At 37.5% G+C, this 20977-nt stretch overlaps 1 protein-coding gene across 3 annotated transcripts in view; it reads right to left on the bottom strand.

Moving 5' to 3' along the window:
• The window catches only part of MYT1L (myelin transcription factor 1 like), a gene marked incomplete at both ends in the record, with an annotated part of 132529 nt that overhangs the window by 40761 nt on the left and 70791 nt on the right, over nt 1–20977 (bottom strand). For all 3 annotated transcript variants that reach the window (XM_080341683.1, XM_080341684.1, XM_080341685.1), the window contains 4 exons: nt 14370–14438; nt 15361–15482; nt 17212–17448; nt 19711–19958. In XM_080341683.1, coding sequence (XP_080197809.1) covers nt 14370–14438; nt 15361–15482; nt 17212–17448; nt 19711–19958 — 676 coding nt within the window. The remainder of the gene's footprint in view (nt 1–14369; nt 14439–15360; nt 15483–17211; nt 17449–19710; nt 19959–20977) is intronic.

The raw sequence follows: 20977 nt of genomic DNA, 5'->3' as shown, positions 1-20977 counted from the left end.
TTGGGCATGAGCACAGGTCATTTCTACAAGCACTCCACCCTACTGCCTTAGTCTCAGATGGTAGAGAGTGGGCAGACAAATCCGACTTAACACTTAGGAGGGCACAATGTCTTCTGTATTCTTCCCAGAGTTCTGAGAACTGTAAACACTAAACTGCAAATTCGCATTGTTGAAAGACGTTGCAGGATGGTTATGGGCCTGGAGCACTTGATATACGAGACTGAGAGCATTGGCTTATTCATTCCTGTGAAGAAAAGTGTAAGAAATCTGACTGCTGTTTACGAATACCTAGCAGGATGGTGTGGTGAAGGCATAGCAAAAATTTTCTCAGAGCTGCACAGCTGAAGAATAAGAGGCAATGAGGACAAGGTTCAGCATGGGAAAGTCCAATTCATTATAGAGGGAAAAAATTACCATCAAGCTGGTCAAACACTGGAATAAGTTGTGAGAACTCAAAGACAGAGGTACTTAGAGATATTATATAGAGAGTATAATATTCTCTTATTAGATAGAGAAACTTAGAAATACTCAAAATTTGACCGAACAAAGTCCCGAGCAACCTGCTCCAAGTAGACTCAGTCTGAGCCGGAGTTTGGACTAGGTAACATTTGGAAGTCCCAACCTACATGGTTTTATAATTGTGTAATACATCTTAAAAGCTGTAACAGAAAGCATGCTGCTTGGCCTCCCATTGCAGTACAGATGCAGACTTTCCTTACAGGTTCATTTCCACAAAGATCAGGCACTATCATTCTACTTGATTTCAGTCTCTTCTTGATAGTTCAAGTTCAATCATTAGCCAATTTCTTTGCATGGCTGTATATATTAAAAATATTTGTATATTTCTTTGTATTTGTAGATGTTCTTTTCAACAACTGAAAATGATGACTTTGAAGTCCAGTTTGCAGAGCTAATGAATGCTCATAAATTCTCAGTGAGGTAGATAAAGTGGATCACACCAAATGTCCCAATCAGTGAGATGGGCTGTGTGGCTGAGATAATACTCCTAGTTTTCACTCCAGGCATCCATCTGCCTTTGCTTCCACATCTCCCGTCCCACCTGAAGGGAAGTTGCAGCTGCCTGGGTAGCAGTAAAAGAAACACTGGAGCTTTTAGTACGGTATTCAATAACCTGAAATTGGTGCCATTTCACCCTAACCTGTCAGACTGTATGAGGCAGTTTGCACATTATGTGAACAAAGGACACGTCCCTTCAGTGAGGGCAGGAAGCTCTGAGAAGACCATTAAAACTGTTCCAAGATAAACTATTCCTTCTTGTGCTGGAATCTTAGACTGTATTGAAAAGCACATAAGTAATAATTCCAGCTTCATAAGACTGTTCCAAGGTATCATTAAGTAGAGCACTTGAAAATGAATTGTGCTTTTTATTGTCATGGGATACACTCTGGTGTCTTTTCTTACTTTGACCCTCTTTACTTTCTCCTTAAAGTTAACAAAGGCAGAAAGCCCACGCTTTTGTACAATTTCCCCTTCTGCAACTCCCATAAGATTAGGCAGCACAAGCTTGGTTTATACTGTAAACATTTCATGAAAGAGCCACTTTAATTTTGCAGTCTAATAGCTGCAGGAACAGTTTTCTGAATTGCTGCACAAAGTGCGGGAGAGGCCGGAGGTGACACGCTGGGACAACTGGCTGCGCAGCACAACGAGTGGCTGCAGCAGCAATGGAGAAAACAGCTCGCTCACCCAGAAGCACTCTGCTACACCTCTGGGCTCAGAGCTCTCATGCACTGCATAATTACAAAAGCAGCCTTGAGTGAGAGGCTAATATGATTTTTACAAGGAAAGGGCTTCCCCCTGATTTTTTAAAACAATATACTTCTCTTCCAAAATCACTTGTTTTTGTGTGCTTATAGCCAAACATCCCTGAGTGGTGTCCCTCAGGGGTCCATACTGGGATTCAGTACTGTTTAATATCTTCATCGGTGGCACAGACAAGGGGACTGAACGCACGCTCAGCAAGTTTGTGGATGACACCAAGTTGAGTGGTGCATTTGACACACATGAGGGACTGGATGCCATCCAGAGGGACCTGGACAAGCTCGAGAAGTGGGCCCATGCAAACCTCATGAGGTTGAACAAGACCAAGTGAAGGTCCCGCACCATAGCAACCCCCGATATTAATATAGGCTGTGGGGAGAAGGGATTGAGAGCAGACCTGCTGAGAAGGACTTGGGGGTACTGGTGGATGAAAGATTGGACATAAGCCAGCAATGTGCGCTTGCAGCCCAGAAGGCAAATCGTACCTTGGGCTGCATCAAAAGGAGCGTGGCCAGGTTGAGGGAGGTGATTCTGTCCCTCTGCTCTGGTGAGACCCCACCTGGAGCCCTGCATCCAGCTCTGGAGCCCTGCATCCAGCTCTGGAGCCCTCAGTACAGGAAAGACATGGACCTGCCAGAGAGGGTCCAGAGGAGGCCACAAAAATGATCAGAGGGGTAGAACACTCTTCCTGTGAGGACAGACTAAGAGAATTGGGGTTGTTCAGTCTGGAGAAGGCTCTGGGGAGACCTTGTTGCAGTCTTTCCATACTTAAAAGGGGCCTACAAGAAAGATGAGGACAGACTTTTAATAGGGTATGTAACGATATGCCAAGGGGCAATTGTTTTAAACTAAAGGCAGACTCATACTAGATATAGGGAAAGTATTTTTTACAATGGCGGTGGTAAAAAAGTGGCAGTTTGCCTGGAGAGGTGGTAGATGCCCCATCCCTGGAAACATTCCAGGCCAGGCTGGACAGGGTTCTGAGCAGCCTGATCTAGTTGAAGATGTCCCTGCTCATTCCAGGGGATTGGACTAGATTACTTTGAAGGTCCCTTCCAACTCAAACTGTTCTATGATCCTATTATCTACTTACTCTGATTTTTAATTCACTTGGTGAGCATTGATACAGAGATCACCTAAACATTGATTAATACTTTTTTCTTTCCAAGCTGGAAAAGAGGAACTGTAACTTTCTACTTTCCGAGTGAATTTTTACACCCTGTGTTCAAACTTTTTATACTTTTTTATACTTTTTTAAAAATCACTGTCCTCATAAACACTTCTGCAAATTAAATGCCCCCTGATTTGGGAGAATAATACGTAAGGCAGGAACACAGCTGAAACAAATTATTTGTTTTGATTAGCTCAGAGGTTGCAACCCTCAGCTATACACAACATGGAAGAAGAGCATCTTATTAACCTCCTGGCACGAGCTAGGAATAGGCAGAATTCCAGCCTTAACACTCATTCAGCCATAGGAAAACCACTAAGTTCAAGACGAATATAGCATCTCAAGAACGTCAAATGAAAGACTGTGGAACAGGTGACCCAGCAAACTACTTCTTATGTAAATATCTCCTATAGGTTGCCACTTCCCAGTATGCACTGTTGTGGACTGTATCTCTTGCACAGAATTTAATCCATTGGCAGTGTCTTTAGAAATTGGCATATTTCTCTTTTTTTATGGTGAAGGAAATTTATAAGAAAAAAATGTCCTTTGGCTAAACATCTTATTCATTATATTTACTTTATTTTTGAATAGAAAGTATTTTCATTGATGCGAACAGATAAAAAAAAAGTTTTTCTTAGCCTTAAAGACAATCCCACTACCTTGAAATAATGGCCTTTAAAGTTTAAGATGAAGTAAAATTATTTTTAGATCATTCTTGATTATATAGGTCTTTATATAAATATATAAAACACATTTGGTCTGTGGTACACTGACATTCACAAGAATTTTTGCAAAAATTGGAGATATGTAGTCCTGACATGTTTACTTGTTACTCATTTATGAATCTGGGTTCAGCAGAGCTAATACCAAAATTTGTAAAAATTTTATTAAAATCAGGTAAACTATAGTTAAAATATTGTATTCTGGTACAAGTTTTGCATACAAACTGGTAGACAATTACCTCTCCTTTGCATTAAATATTAATCATTTTTAACTTATAGAGGTTAATAAACCTCTGTATTCAATAGAAGTCACACAAAAGTTAAATAATTTCCTTAACAATATTCAACTAATTAATATCTTAAAAATACCTTTTAACAAGTAATGGTTGGACTCTGCCCATGACAGTATCCACCTGAAACTGGTTTTGTCAAGTGTAAGGAGTGCAAATTCTGCTGATGGAGTTATGCATGGAATTTGGCCTTGCAATATTCTTCTCACTCCATTAAAAACATGCTGCTCATGGAAAGCTTTTCACAGTTATGGAACATAACTTCAGATCCAAAGCAAGCTAAAGATGGTGGGAGGTTTTCCATTCAATTAAAAGGACTTTGGATCAGGCCTCAGAAAAGACTTAGAACCGTTGAAGGTTTTTTCCTGTTAATGGGAGTGTTGAGGATTAAACCTTTCCTGGCTTAAAGAAATAAAGAAAATATTTATTAAGAATTCCATTATTTTAGATTCTTCACGCTGAAGTCACAACAGGTGTATTGGGTGTTAATCAAAATCAAGGCCCTTGCCCCTCCTCCATTACATCTATACTTATGGAACATACTTACACTTTCCTGACAGATGTTTCTCGCTTAGTGCATCAGAGGAAAACAAATCACCACCTACAATGGTTCCGGGAGAAGCCTTGAGGAGAAACCCATAATCTATATTTTTTTTTAATTATTCAATTCTTTTAATATAAATGTTTATTATTTCCCTGTTTGTTTTTTTTCTTTTTTCCCCATAATTAGCTTGTAACTCTTATTCACGGGGAACAAACCGTGACATATCTCTGCAGTGTCCAACATACCTAACATTTACAGCTCTTACATTAAAACTCATTTGTGAAATACACAAAAGTTAAAATAGCAGGCACTGAATTGACTCTCTTTTAAAGAATAACCCTGGTATTTAAAAGGAAGAAATATACATATATTTGTAAGAAATAACCAAGATGTTTTTTTCATTTTTATAGCTATTGTCTGATACCACATCTAACACATGGCTGAATTATAGATTAAGATCACACAATCAAAAAGTAAATTATATGTTGTTTACCTATTAAACTCTGAATTCAGCATTCAGTAGACTGCATTTAACACAGGGTCATTTTAGCTCTTTCTGCTATTATTAGTTTATACAAGCAAACAGAAAATCTGTAAGCTCAGTTTTACAGGCAAAATGAGTAAGTTGTGATTTTCTAGTAAGTCTGCTTTAACATGCTTTTTGTTTGAACTATGTGTTCAAGAGAAGTGTCAGACTGACGGGCCTGGAAAAAATAGTTCTCTATGTGTAAAAAACAACCAAACAGACAAACAAACAAAACAACAAGAAAAAAGGCTATGCTGGCTTGGTTTTCTTATAAATTGCTTTCGCATGTTTTGATTCCTTTCCTGCTTAATACAGAAGAAAAGTGCTATAGAATCTAATCTCTCTTGAATAGATTATATTCATAGCTCTTTTAAGCTGATAATATGCTTTCATAATGATGTTCCCATTAATTTGCAGTCTGAAAATCTGGAAACAAGATTCCATTCATCTTCATGTAGTCTTAACTCTGAAGCCTGGAGAGGGCATTTTAAATATCACTCTGATTGACTACTTTACAGCTGATCACTTTAATGAAACTATGTAAACAGTATAAGTCTGGAAACTGCATCTTAAATATAATTTATTTAGATTTATTTTTTTTTCAAGGGTCTGTCTTTTTTTTTCCTTTTTACCACAGTGTAGAAAGTAACACATAACAATAATAATGTGCTTATACTGTAGTCCTCCTCTGCCTCTTTTTTATTACAGAAAACCGGATGCTGGAGCTGAGTGCAGTGTAAGCACAGTCAAGCATACAAAAACAATTAATGATGGCCACTGTTAAAATGCTCCTCAAAATCTAAGGTTGTATCACAGAGTGTACACTAAATGAGCCCATGCTGAAAGAGCACAATGTCGTTATCTGTAGAAGGAGAGAAACCAGCAGACTTTGAAGCAGCAGAAATTCTGTGTGTGTTAGGCTAGAAGAGCAGATTTCACATGCAGATGAGCAAATTCAAATTCAAATTACTGGGAATACAAAAAATATTGTAAAAGAAGATTATGATGAGGTGTTTATGAGGGATATGGGATATTTAAGAGATATAAAACATTGATATAGGTACTACAGTGCTGCAAAAAATGTGTGCCACATAAAGTCCCAATAGCACTGAGGTAAAAATAAACTTAACTGCATGGCAAAATCATATTGTACTGTGCAGATACAGACACCATGTAATCAAGTCAGCAATAGGCTGTTCTAAGAAACCAAACAATGCAAGGAATTTTATAACTTCAAAAGATTTAAATAAGGCAATCAAACATGAATGCTAACCCAAGAGAGCAGCTGAGGGCATCTGCCCAGATCATCACTGTTGTATCTTAGCGTAACTCCGCGGAAGGCAATGGAGCTATGCTAATTTACACCAACTGAGGATCCGGACAATCGTATTTAGGACTTTGAGTGACAAAATTACTTTTATTTTGGGATATACATTAAAGGGTTTTGGCAAGTCTGACCAAACACAGAAAGTGCAAAACACTGCACTTTTAATTCCCCTTTTAGCAACCGTATATTTTATGCAACTTCCCATGGGGATTGCCTCAGCACTTGGGATATACCACAGCATCATGTTGCAGATCTTTGCGGATCTGGATGGAATGAGCAATTGGTTATGATCTGTTGATTTGAAGCAAAAATGATCAACATCACAATGGGAGTTTGCACAATAACCAAATTGTGCCAAAGTAAAGACCCTTGAATTGAATGTGAGCAAATGTCAGGCTGAATGAGATTAATTATGTAGGACACATTCAATGACAAGAAGTTATGACCAAACCCAAGGAAGGCAGAAGAAACTGTACAAATGGAAACACTCCAAGACAAGAAGGCCTTAGAGAGGTTCATTGGGCATGTTAACATAACTAAACAATTCATTCATAATTAATCACAATTAAGTGCTCCTCTCAGAATAGCTGGTTAGGGACTGCACAGAATGGGACTGGAATGACTGACAAGAGAAAAGTTTTGAAAATTAAAATGAGCTATCAAATAAACATTCACACTGAAATATTTGGTGATCAGTGAAGAACCTAGCAACTAAGGGTTGTATCTTCAAAACTGCCTACGTTGTTACGGTAGACACTGAATTCTACTTTCAAAGTTAGGCATATAGAAGTTGCAGGGATGCGGATGCCCAGCACTTACATTCCTTCTGAAGACAAAGTTTAGACTCTTAAGTCATACCAGTTATTTTGAAAAAATTACTCTAATTCAGTGAATATTCATCTGAATTGAGACTATTTTGAGTGACAACTAAGTGGCAAGTGGTTTTAAATACTGATTGAAATCCAAACAGCAAAAAAGTACAGCTATCATATCTTTTGTTTTAAATAATTAAGTACAGAAAGAAAGAGGCCATAAACTATTTGGGTACTGTAGATGCCACTGTACAAATGAAGCTTCTAATTTCAGAGCATTTCATGGTATTAAAAACTTACTAAGGCCCTGATTCTGCAAGGTGCTTCATGCAAGCAATTTTGTGCCTGCATGGAACATTTCACAGGATCAGAGGTACTGATATGCAGATGGCTTTTAAGAAGATTTTAGAGAGTACATGCTTTTAAGACTACCTCTCAGTAATGAAAAAAATGATGAAGGGTCTTATGTAAACAGAACTGAAGTATCTTCTAACAGAAAAAAAGCCCAGCCACTTCCATATGTAAAACTTATTGCGACTACAGAGATGAGGTTGCTGCAGATGATGAGTTTCTATACAAAGGACATTATAATAACACCACACAACATGAGGTTGGAAATGCTCGGTATAACCTACAGTGCCCATTTGAGTATTGAGAAGTGCAGGAACAGAGCCCAAGGTGTTCTGTTCTGGCCAGGCATGCATGCTGCCATCAAAGATAAGGTATCCAAGTGGAAATCTGCAATAAATACAGGAAACAAAAATGCAAAAAAAACCCACTGAAACCACATGAGATTCCTAATTTCACTTGGCCCAAGGATCTAGTTGAACAAAATGGGAAAGATTATTCCTTAGAGGTGAAATATTATTGGGGATCTATGTTCCTTGGTATTGGTTTTAATAATTTAAATTAGACTTGCACGCTAACTTGCAATTTAATAGTACATTAAAACCCAGTTTGTTTTAGCATAACATTGCAGATAAGTTAATAAAACACTATCATTTACAAATGACTCTACTAATTTTTAACATTACTCCAAACACATCTCATCTGGTCCTTGCAATCACATTTTCTACATAAAAGTTAGCTAAAACACCAAGGAACTTAAAAATTATCTGCAGATTCAAAGGATATGTACTTAGCATCAAGGGAGTATTTCTTTATACCACAAGATTACTTACTAGGCTCAACAACCTCAGTATTCAAGAAAAATGTAATGACAACTTCTATTAAGTTTCCCATGTAGAAAAACACAGAGAGTACATAAACAACAGAGGTAAAAAAGCGATAAAAAGAACGGAAATGGTTATTCTTCTGGTAATAAAAGGTAATTTTCTATGAGAAAAATGAGTGAAAATTATATAATGGGTCATAGTCTTACTGAGTTCTTGTAGGACAGACGTAATCTCAGCAGGAAAAGGGAAGGGAAGGCAAGGCAAGGGGTAATAGTCCTGTGCAGATGAGGCAACAAATGTACACCCAGGCACTGAACATTGGAAACATCTCATGTGGCAAACACAGGATGTAGATGGGGAAATCGCTTCAGTGGCTAAACAGATCTCTGCCGAAATAACTGGTCTGAGTACAAAAAGTCGTTGCATATTGGGAGAGCTATCAAGGTTTGAAGAGTATATGTACCAATCAAGGCCCAAGAATAATCCAGTTACCTGTCTAAAGAGGGGAATATTTCTGTGATGTTTTACTAATCTATCACGTTCATTTCTGTTTCTGCATTTTAATTTTGTATTTGGAGAAGGTCTATTTTTTGCAAGATCACTATAGCGAGGAAGAAAATATTACTTTTTCAGTAATATTTTATTTTACATATTCATAAGAATAAACACAATGCAGGCTTCTCCATTTCTGGGAGGACATCCCTTCTTCCCAGCTGCTAGTTCTTGCTGACGGAATTGCAGTAAAACTACACCAATAAAAACTGACTATTAGGTATTATGCTGACATGGAAGAACATCTCTAGAAGGATGCACTAAGGATATCCTTTCTATCCAGAAAAACAATGTACTGCATGGAGCTGTTCTTCCTAGAAGAGTTGTGGTTAACAGGGAAAACTTCAGAGAAGCTCACCTTTCCATCTGAAATGAATGGAAAACACTACTAGGATGACACATCTGGGAATAGGGAGATAAGGATAAAAGGAAGATAAGAGAAAGACTAGAAGATGACCACCAATAATGTAGAAAATAGGGCAGAGTGACATAAAAAGAAGGAGGAACAGAAATACCAACTCGTCATCGTGGACAATGTGCAAAAACAGACTGAGCTCCTCAATTCAAGTTAGGAAGAGTTGTGGAAAATAAAAGAGCTTAGGCTTAATTGTAGAGAGGCAAATGAGACCGTATTCATCTCTGTAAGTTCCACAGGGGAATACCAAAAGATGTCCACCACAGAAAACAATGACACGCAAAATCTACACAGAGACACAGGTGCTCTGGGAATGAAGGACGGGGCACACTACAACAGTATCAGGTAAGTATCCAAACTTGTAGGCACCTGGTTGAACTGCAAATCTTTCAGAGGTTCAGATTCTCTAATATAAGCACTAATGGGATTTTTCTGGCAGAAAACTGTCCAAAGAAACAAGGATAAATGTTGACAATTTGATCATCAGTTCTATGGTAGACCAAGCTAATACTTAGTTACCTGCAGCCTTTGACAAAGTATGATTATTTCTACATCAATGCAGCACTAAGTAGAACTAAGTTTGTAATTTTCTGGTAGTCTCTGGTGCCCAACTTCTCTGGTTCCCAAGCTGGAAGTACACCAAGTAGAAATGTTCTCAGTCAGTATGCTGCATTTTGGCTGAGATTGATTTACTGATGATCAAAATGTGTCCTTCTAAAGGCAATAATTAATTTTAGTGTTTGTTTTCTGTTTGCCTTTTTTTTTTTATTTTTGAATAAGATTAAAAGTGCTTCAAAATGTTGCTTTTTTATAGTATTTATAATGCTACAATGGGATTAAACTTTTGAAGTAATTGTAACTGTTAGAAAAACCTCCTATGATAAGGAGTAAATATGGAAAACTGATAAAAAAAGGCCTCTGGGTGAGATTAAACTGGATTTAGCTTGTGAATATTTTAATATTGGTAGCTGTCACTGGGTGGTCTGTTAATTGCTTTCCCATCACAGTTAAGTTTACTCATCAATATACTGTCCCTAGGTCCTTTAAAAATTAGTTGCTTTTCAGAAGCACTATAACCCAAATCTTCATGCTGGAAAAGCTTGGGTTCTTGCCAGATATTAATTTCTTCAGAGACCCTTAAAGCTGTTGACCTCATTTTTTGCCAGCAGCGGTAACTGAGAACGAAAGCTAAAGAAATTCTTCTGTTATTTGGAGATCATTGACCAGACTGTGGAAGTGCTTTGGTCTGCTGATAAACTCTGCACAAAGACTCTCGTGTTTCCACTTGGGCTTTGGGTGAAAGGGCAGAATTGTACAATCTGCACAGTAAACCTGAGCAAGAAGCCTTACAAATGAGAAGCACGAATGGTAGGGAACAATGAGGCCGACCATGGAATCATTTAATTGAAAGCTGCAACATTATTGTTCTAGGAGCCAGGGAAGGTGGGCGATGGAATTTACGGAGCCACATCTACCAAAATGCAATACACTGAGCAGAACTGTTACGTGAAATAAACTTTTCTCTAACCTTTTCAGATTCTCATTTTATTTTGATTATGAATATTATATGGATGATGTTATTCATAGATATTATTTGAAGTGTCTGCTACTCTTTATTTTATTGTCGTTGAGGCTTAAAAAGAATTAGTGTGTTAGCAAAATTCCAGTTAGGAAACTGCATTATTCGTAACTTGTTTGTGTTATACAATGCACAGAAGGATATCTTGTATTGGTAAAATGTGATATAAAGGCTTTACCAGCTCAAATGCAATATTTGCTGCACAAGCTATGCATGGCAAAGCCATGAAAGTATGAAATCTTTCCAAACTATGCAGTCCAGAAATACAGTCCCTACGCTGCACTATCAGTTCTACCACACTATCAATTTTTCTTTATACTCCATACATTAGCAAACTATTTTCCAGAAATTTTACAGAGATTGAGGTCTTTATGGATGACTGGAAACAACTACATTGAAAACTGTAACAAGGAATAAAAGATGAAGAAGAGATGGGAACAGTACAGATTGTACAGGACAGAAGGGATCTCAGCTTGGGATATAGGCAAAAAAATGTGTATACATTTCTCTCTACAGCCTGGGGCAGGAGCCAAGGTTACTGATTCTCACCACTCTTCTGCTGCCAGCAAATATGTACGAAAAACACCAGCAATGTTCTCCACCTCCTTCTGGTGCCAGTCCATGCAGAGCATTATACCTTCTACTGCTGTTTGCTGCCACAGGAGTTCAGGTGACCTACCATCAGATATGAAAAGTTCCTGTGGTGGCTGGTGGCCTGACAGAGAGCCAGTAGAATCCCACATTATGGAATTTCTGCTTCTTTTCAGCTTGCTCTTTTTAAAAGCAAGGAAATCATACCCCCAAACCTTACACAAAGAAGTATAACAGATGTAAATGGAGTTCTTCACAGCTTAAAAAATTTCAAAACCAGAATCACTTGTGTAGCTTTCGTTTAGCTGTTTTGTGCATACGCATTATCATATACATGATCACATCTTCTTCCATCTTAGGCAGAGAACAAGAGCATAAATGAGAGCTGTATAAAGGGTGCTGCCACGCATAGGACTCCTACTTCCCTGCTTTCAAAGATATGTGAGAAATGCGCAGATGCTATATTTCTCTCTGCGCCAACTTCAGCAGGATGGCTAAGAGGTAGAGAATAATAAAGATATAAAAGCGATGGCAGGAGATGGGCTGATTAGGCAAAAAGCTTGAGACAGGGAGCAATGTAGAAAAAACTATGAAGGAAAACAGGACAGAGTGAACAGACCAAGTGGAAGCTGGAAGTGATCAGGGTTTTGGGGAAGGTGACAGGACAGTTTCATTGCTGTTCTGGAACACTGGACTCTATCCTGCTTATTCTGTGGAGTTCATCCCTTTTCACAAAGGGTCAATCACTCCTTGTGTAAAACTGCCGAAGTGAATTCAGTGGGTACTTTGTGTGTATACAGCTCTCTACAACGAGAACTCTGACCAATTTAGTCCTAGAAGTCTCAATCTGAACAGTCAAAATTACATGCTTAAGATTTCTGGCTATACAATTAGGATAATACTAACCCTGACCTACTTCAGTGTATCATTGCAGGTGAAAATAAATTAATTCCTTTATAACCATGAAAAATTCATCAGGAAACACTCCAATGCCATGGCAGTGAAAATATGAGAGTGAATTAGTAGTTACATCCTGAAAGTACAGTCTGACCAAAGTGCAGTGGACAGCAGACAGGGCCACACATGGGATAATGAGGAAAACAGACGAAATTTATTAGTTGCTTGTGCAGTGATTACTGTCTGCCCTGTGCAAAAAATTACTTCGTTATACTGTGAAAAAATATGTGGACAGAAAATGAAGGATTGCATTGTAATGAAAACACAAAAGAGAGTCTGCTTATAATTCTGGTATTTCCTAATTTTTGAGTTCACTTAACAGAGTTTTTATGTGTTCAATAGGTATTATGATGACTGATAAATAAATAATTTATGCTAAATAAATAATAGATGCTAAACCTAAAAATATAATTTTAAATATGACTTAATCTTGTTCTCTCTGCTTAAGCAAAACTTGAAATCGGTAGATAGAACACCATGAGATGGTAGTAGCTTCTCAAGTTCAAGAGGCATTTTTTTTCTTCCTGGTCTGTATTAGGTAGGCTTGACTGCAGATACTTGAGAAAGGCAGAGGAGATGGCATAATTCAGGAACACTTTCCTAACATAAGTAGAAACTTTATAATGGATTAGCGCAGCAAAGTATGTGCTTAAATTATCATTCATGCTGCCCCAAGAGTCTTGTCTGTGTTTTGTTCATGTAATTACATTTCCTTGAACATCGACCACTTGAGCCTTCACAACCCAAAAGCCAGGTCCAAATCTGAGTTTCTCTGGGATTATATACCCATGTCTTACTCTGCTTATACTTACATGTTTTCCCTGATCTCACTTATATCCCTTCACCTTGCATATCACGTGGCCTTCTAGAAGCAGATACCAGCATGATCTAAACTGATAGTTTCAAAAAGTTGTTTTTGACTGGGTGGGAAATCAATTGTAAATTTTGTACCTATTGTTTGTATCTAGTGACTAGATTAACTAAGGCTAGAGAGCAGTCTTACTTTAGCAGGTTTGTCATGTCTCCTTTCTTATCGTTCCCATGCTTTACAGTTATTTCATTTCAAAAAGGTATGTACTGAACCTAATAAATGCTATTTAAGGCATTCAGGGATGATAAAGACAGAATACTGCTTAGCATGGCAGCATAAGCTACCCAGTCATACTTTCCCTACCCAATTTTTCCTCTTCCTTATGAACATCTTTCTATGTTAACTAAAGTACCAACTCTGGAGTACCAGTATCTCATAGCTCTAACAAATGCTTTACAGTTCTTCCACATATAGAGTTTCAGTCAGGCAGGAAGACAGATCAAAGCTAAATCTCATGATTCTCTAACTTTCATTGCTCACAATTTCCACTCCAAAGAACTTAAAGGAATTGTAAGGAATGCATTTTAAGTAGGGGAATAACTACGTAAACACTAAAAAAACACAGTCAAATGAGAAAATGCATTAAGCTGGTAACAGTGATACAAACCTGGGGAAAATTATGCAAGCATTAGGGATAAACAAATTGTTTTTTCTTCCCTTTGATCTATGTCTGAGAAACTACAGCACTTTACTGGTGGTATAATCAGAAGCATTTCATCAGCCTAATCGCATGAGAGTTTTCTGCTCTAACTAGCAAACTCAAGTGTTCACAAAAAAAAATGAACAGGAATTTAAAATTTCAGATGAAAATCCAGAATATGTGACTTTTGTCCATCCCTATCACCTATTGAATACACAAAACTAAATACTATGTGAAGAGACATATATAGAGCCAGCCTGCATGAAATTTCTAGAGACTTCAGCACATGTTCCAAGCAAGATCAGCCCCTTCTGCAGCAGGTCTCTGGATAGCCTTTCTAATTTCTGATACAATTATACACAATTTGTGGTCAAATAAATGTTTATAAAGAAAATATTTGTTCTTTATATCTTACTTGAGTTCTTGTGAGCTTGTGGCCAGCATACTTCGAATGCTTTTGTCAGCCAAGGGACAGCCAGATAAACTGTAAGACATGGCAGGACATACAAGTAAGTTAATCTTCTTATTAACTGAACACTCCCAAACAAACACAACATAAAAATTAAAAAGTAAAAGTTTGTAATGCAGAAAAGCGATGGGGCAAGTGCTGTAATATTGAATTTTGTAATATAGTTAACCCTCTGAATATATTTAGGTATCAACTTTACTTCCAAAATTACATACTGTAAATGTTCTTTTTTGTTTGTTTGTTTCTCTATGAGCTAATAAAATGCAACAAAGAATATTTGAGATTCCTGGGTTAACTACTTAAATGCGTAAGAATACTTTGGAAATTTCAGTAATCTATTTAAAAATAAAAGACGCTTATACAACACACAAATTAGCATGCTTTTAAGATCAACATATATTACTCAAAGGGTTAACACATAGTTCAACGTTTTACTTTGACAGCATTGTTGAGGTAAGCTGAAAACAATAAATTGAAAAGACAGAATCCACCATGAAAAAAATGAAGTCACACCTTCTATGTGAGGCGTAATTACCAGTCACATGACCACTCCCATCACACCCTGGTGTTGGACATCTGCCACCAAACAAAAACAAAAACAGCCAAAATAGTAAGTATGTTTAAAAAAAAACTTTTAAAAGTTTCATTGTTTCCAGTTTAGCTGCAATGACTGCAAGGGGTTTTAAGCATCCTAATCGAAAAGCTGCAAAATGAACAGGTTTAAATGAAAATGGCGTCTCAATACAATATAGCATCATTAAGAACAAGCAAATACACGTTAGCTTATCACTTTACTTAATCAGCAGTTTGAAACATTTATATGCTGCAAATGTTGCATGCTCATACTGCAAGGCGTATATGTACTCGTTTGTTTAAAATAAGACAAAGAGAGAAAAGGTTAAAAGGAAAAAATAATTTCACCTCACATTATGCTTACGTTATTAAATCCTTTTTGCTCTCTTTGCATTGAGGGTATTTGGGTTTAGGACTTGGGATTGTAACTTCACCAGGATACCTTCTTTCTTCAAGTGCCTCTTGGAAAGGATCCAAATCTTCTGGCTACAGGCAAATATATATGCATTAGTTTCAGCTAGGTGAGGTTGCAACTTATGCAAAATAATACAAAGCAGAGTCATCAGACGTTATCTCCTTCTTTATCTTATTCTGCCAGAGAAAATTAATGAAATTAATTTATATTCCTTCATCTATTAAACCTTTCAACAATATTTGGGTATTTCCATGAAGGCTCAACAATATATGAAATACATAGTTCATTTAACTAGAAAAGTGAAGGGCAAAACACAGCTTTTTCTCTATAGCTGTCATATTATTTTGCTTTAAAAGACTCACATTTTTTTCCTTAAGTCACCACAAAACACACGCAGGGGAAAATAAGATAACAAAATACAGTATCTTACGCATCAAAAAGCCACCTTAAACAGCATTTTTAAGAGTTTAGAACATCTCAAAGATGAAATAAGAGCAATCTTAACATCTAAACACCAAATCTAAATTCGGGGAAAACCTCAATGGATCTGCCTGGCACAAAAGAATTAGATAATTTGTAATTAACTTCAGTAATGCATTCAGAAATTCAAAATCATCAATTTCAGGAATGAAGTGGCTGAATGTATTGATACAGCAATTCCTGCAGATGGTGCTATAAACACCACAGTAGAAACAGGGAGTTCTGCTTGCTCTGAAAAAACCACACTTTACTGTCTATCTCACGTTGCCTTGATAGTGACAGATTTCCTCCTAACTTCAGTGAAATTAATAGCAAAATTGTAATTAACACCAGAGCTAGATTGCATTAAGTGCATCTAGTGAAAATGCCACTCCATTATATGTTTCAAAGTTACTGAAAATAGTTATATGTTTTAATTAACATTGGCAGGAGACATGCCACATCCACATGATTAGCATAATTTTCTGTTATAAACCAAGAAAAAACAGAGAGCAATCTCTAGAAGTCTCAAAATGGTTAAACTGCATTGAGTGAAGCATCAGCTACACAGTGGATAAGGCTGAAACCTGACGGACAAGAGCATTGACCTTAAAACTTGCCAGCAGACCTCTTCAGTGCCCTGGTTGTTCTAAGTTTTGAAAACTAAAAGAAATTCACTAACATATTTTCTTTATTTTCCTCCTCCATTTAAAGGGCTTTGCTTTTGTCTTGGTATTATGAATTGAAAAGTAATACATATTTCTAATATCCTTTCTTTTTATTCTTGAAACAAAGTATTTCATTAAAGCAGGCCCTTTCACACACGGAGCTATCAGGAGTGTATAAGTAGTCTAGAAGATTAGCTGAAATAGTTGAAAGCTTACATTATACTCTGCTGCTTTTGTTTAAATTGATTTCTAAGTAATATATGCTTTCAAATACTCAGCACATCATTTATGGTTTTCAAATTCAGCAGAGTATCTTGTCTTGAGAGCTGATTATCCCAGTATTGCACAGTTATGCCAACTTGCCTATACAGGAGTAACATAATCTGGATATAGTGAAACATCTTTGCTGCAGAAAATATTTGTTAACATGATGATGCTGTTAGAAAACATGATTCACATTCATGGTTCAAATGTCTCATGGAACTTAGTCACAGATCAGATGTGTGCCAGCATGATACAGTCCTAAAGATTAACCATCAGAAAGACTTTTTTGTAGAAAACCACTATTTTTAGCATATATTAATTTTGTTTCCTCTTCCCCTCCAAATTTCAGAAATTTAATGAATTACCAAAATCAGACTGCAATGAGAACTAATAGATGAAAAAGACATACATTAATCTCTTTAGAATCATCTTCATCTATCCTACTGGGCTTCATTTTAGTGTAGTCCACTGGCAAGTCCCAGCAGTCACCCTCGTTCAGCTGGTAACACCGGTTGTTCATCACGGCTTGCCGCTGCGGGGACATTGGCTCCAGTGGTGTCAAAATGGTACAGCAACCATCTCGCTGCCTCTGCTTGTTCATGCTCAGATCCAACGTCCCATTTTCGTCGACTTCCATGTCAGGATTCTGTCAAAATAAGAAAAAATATTGTTAATTTGGCTTCACCCTAGCAAACTGTTACCTCTCTGCGTTCTTCAATCTGATTGCCTAGCAGAATGACAAAATGCTTTTCCATTCCTGTATAGATTGTAAGCATTGAGCCCCCTCCCACACATAGCATGATGCTGTTACACAACATTAATGCTGTTAAAGTAAATTTCTTCCTGAATGGCTGATCTGATGTTTGGAGGAAGAGGGGAGAGTCTTCATTATTCCTCCTGCCAGCCAGCACACAGGTGCAAAATTTGGAATGAAAAGTAGAAATCTCTAAAGGTACTTTCTTGTTGTTTTCTTTATGCTCTTGATTTATTCTGTGACAGGTATCTATGAGGTAACATCTGTATAATTCTTGTTTCTAGCCCTGACACCTGCCTGGATGATTAGAGTAACAAACACCAGCTAGCATCAAATAATATTTGTTTATTTAACAATACTCTAATAGATAACATCAGAAAATTAAACAGAGAAGTAGGGTATCAAAGCAAGCCCTTTTGGACACCATTTGCCAATGAGGAAATACCTTCAATACAGCTCCTTCCCCGCAGATGTACATATATTAACATTTGATATGTCTGTCTTTGTAATCAATAAATTTAGGCAGAAGAATAGTTGCAACATTGTACCAGTTTCTGTGGTGATTGAGGTACTGTGAAGAATAGGGTGTTTCTTCGATAGAAACAAAAAAGGGTTGTCTATTACATTAGGTGAGGAGAAATAAGATATCTTAAAAAGAAGACAAATTTTTAAAAAGTAAGGACAGAAATAAAAATGCTCGCAGAGAACCCCTCATCCTTTCAAAAATGTAATGCTCCACAAGAAATTTGGTTTCAAAACTAATGTGAATGCCACTGACTGCGCGTAGGTCTGACGACCTTCTCTCCTCTGGAGTAACAACAGAGCTGCAGAAAAGCACTGTGTGTGCAAATCTGTCAATCTAAATTCCTGCCTTTTGTCAGAGTATATATGTAATTGCTGCTATCCTGCTAATTTAATCTAGAAATTACTTGCTTATCTTTTCAGATTCATTCCTTCAGTCTCAACATAGGGTGACACACTAGGAAAGAGGCCCCTTTTGGTTTTGACACAGAAGATTTTTAGCACTGTATTCCAACTTTTTCTGTTGTGTTGATATAGAGAACAAGCGCATTTATTTACATGCCAGAAAGAGGTTTCCCTCTTTAATAGTATTAAATAAATTAATATAAAATGCAGCATTTGAAAAGAAAGTCACCAGCCACTCTGGCTCAAATCATTATTGTTACTAATACCTTTACACAATGACAGGAAGAAAACCTTTGTCTATATATATAAGAACAGAAGATGTCTGCCAGCTCAAAAGATCTTCTATAAGCACAATAAAAATGTTTCCTCTGCACTACATCTGTCTGCTCAGCCATCTAGTGGTCTCCTACAGGAAGCAGCATACTGTCAGCTGGTGCATGTTAAATACTCATTTCTTAACAGCTATCAGAGTCAAAACTAAATGTTTATAATGAAAGAAATATCTCTGGGTAAATATTTAATGAATGTTAATACTGGATTGTTTTTCTTAAAATATAAAGCTCCATAACAAAAGCTTTATTTTGTATGTATACAGGCATTTCATAAGACACTGAGGCTCTATGAACATACAGAACATTAGTGACCCTGCACTATTGCTAAGCACATTTAAAGTATTGGTGGATTTGTTAACTTCAGACGTATTATGCAGTGACTTAAGAACTGTGATATCACAGGCAAGAAATTATAACATACAAATAGCATAGATTTCTTCATGCTAGATCTTACAACCTTAGGTCCCATTTGTGACTTTTAAATGAAAATACATCGTTAAATCTTAATCCTTGCACAAAATGTATGAATCAGACTGTGTTTAGCAAAAAAAAATCAGTAGTGCAATTAATATGCCTTGAGCAATCCAAACACCTTTTATAATTATAGGTCTCACTAGTATGAGACAAATTAAAAAAGAAAGGAGTACATGCTATTAGTATCACCAGTTTATATACCAATCAGGCTTTCCTGAGATATTTGTAAGCAACTTGCATCTTTTTTTTTTTCCTTTTTCTCCCTGCTTTAGCAGGGCCACCAGATTATGCTAATCTTGAGAAAAAGAAAAAGAAAACAACAAAGTAACCAAAATGAATTAAAGCTGTTCTTCTACCAGGGCCACAGAGCAACTGAAGTAAAAAGAAATCTTCATCAACGAACAGAATTACTGATTTTTACCCTCGCACAAAGATCCTGAGGCTTAGTGGAGAGGTTCTGAGGCATCTCCCTGCAGCGAGTGGAGAGATTCAGAATAGCAGTGGCAGCCATGTGCGCTGCCTCCATGTCATGAGTGTAGTCAAAGCTGCTCTTGCTGCAGGTGCTGCTGGCACTGCTGCCTCCACCACAACTCATGTTGCTGCTGCTGCTGGGGGCATAACTGCTCGTTGTGCTGCTGGTTGGGCTGGAATTCTTACAGTAGCGTTTAGCTGTGGGAAGAAATATGACAAGGATGAGTCAAAAGAACGAGCATTCTGCATAAGTGAAGAGAAAAACAAACTGCTGGCGGTGAAATTTATAATGAGCAACAGCAACTGATGGGGGAAAAAAAAAAAGCTGGCAATAAGAATGATGGCTGTATTTCTTGATTTCTGTCTGTGACTTTTATATGCTACATATGTGAGTTTGTATGAAATAACCTCCTGTAAAAATCTGCATGACATGATCATGAATCATTCTGACAAACAGGCTGGATTTAGAAAACAATAAAAACACAGAAACACTGCTTTTACCCCACGTATATAGTCAAGACAGAAGGCAGGATCTGCTCAGCTCATTCATGTTTATTAATGAGGGGCAACAAAACACTCCCGGACCTTTTCATATTTACATGAGCAAACTGTTAATTTGAGGCCTGGAATCCCCTGAGCTCAAGGCCGCTGCAAGGCTGACAGGCTTGGGCTCTTGGCCACAGTGCTACCCACACGTCCTCAGACACCCTCTGCTTCCTAAAAGGTTTCTGCTTCCTACATCACAGGCAAATGCTACGACACTGGCCATCAGAAAGGAGGGGAACGCGGTGGAAGAAGAAAGGTGGCAGTCACACGTGAGCTCTACCATGGCTTGCACAAAAGCAGAAGCAGTGGCTGTATAAATGGATACAGACGTGAGTGAAATGCCCCCCACCTTCAAACAACCACAGCACCTACAACTCTCCATAAAAACAGTAAGTACTAGAGACACCCTGTCCTGCTCACACCCAGGACAGCAGCACTCAGCCATACTCTGACTGACAGAGGCTGTGAGAGGTCACAGAAGAGCGCAGAGATGGACAAATCTCACGTCCAGCCTATCTCAAAACAGTGCAGCGCTGTTGCTGCTTTTAAGAGATGTTCCTTGCAGTCAAAAGTATTGTAGTAATAGTGGAAAACAGCCCAATTAGCCCACTTATTTCTCCAGCGCTCTTCCCAAATTAATTGTTTTAAGTGTTTACACAAAATGCAAGAAA

Source organism: Nesoenas mayeri, assembly GCF_963082525.1.
Source record: "Nesoenas mayeri genome assembly, chromosome: 3".
In the NCBI taxonomy this organism is placed as follows: domain Eukaryota; kingdom Metazoa; phylum Chordata; class Aves; order Columbiformes; family Columbidae; genus Nesoenas; species Nesoenas mayeri.
The sequence above is the reverse complement of the archived record's forward strand: the minus strand, read 5'-3'. Positions and strand labels throughout refer to the sequence as shown.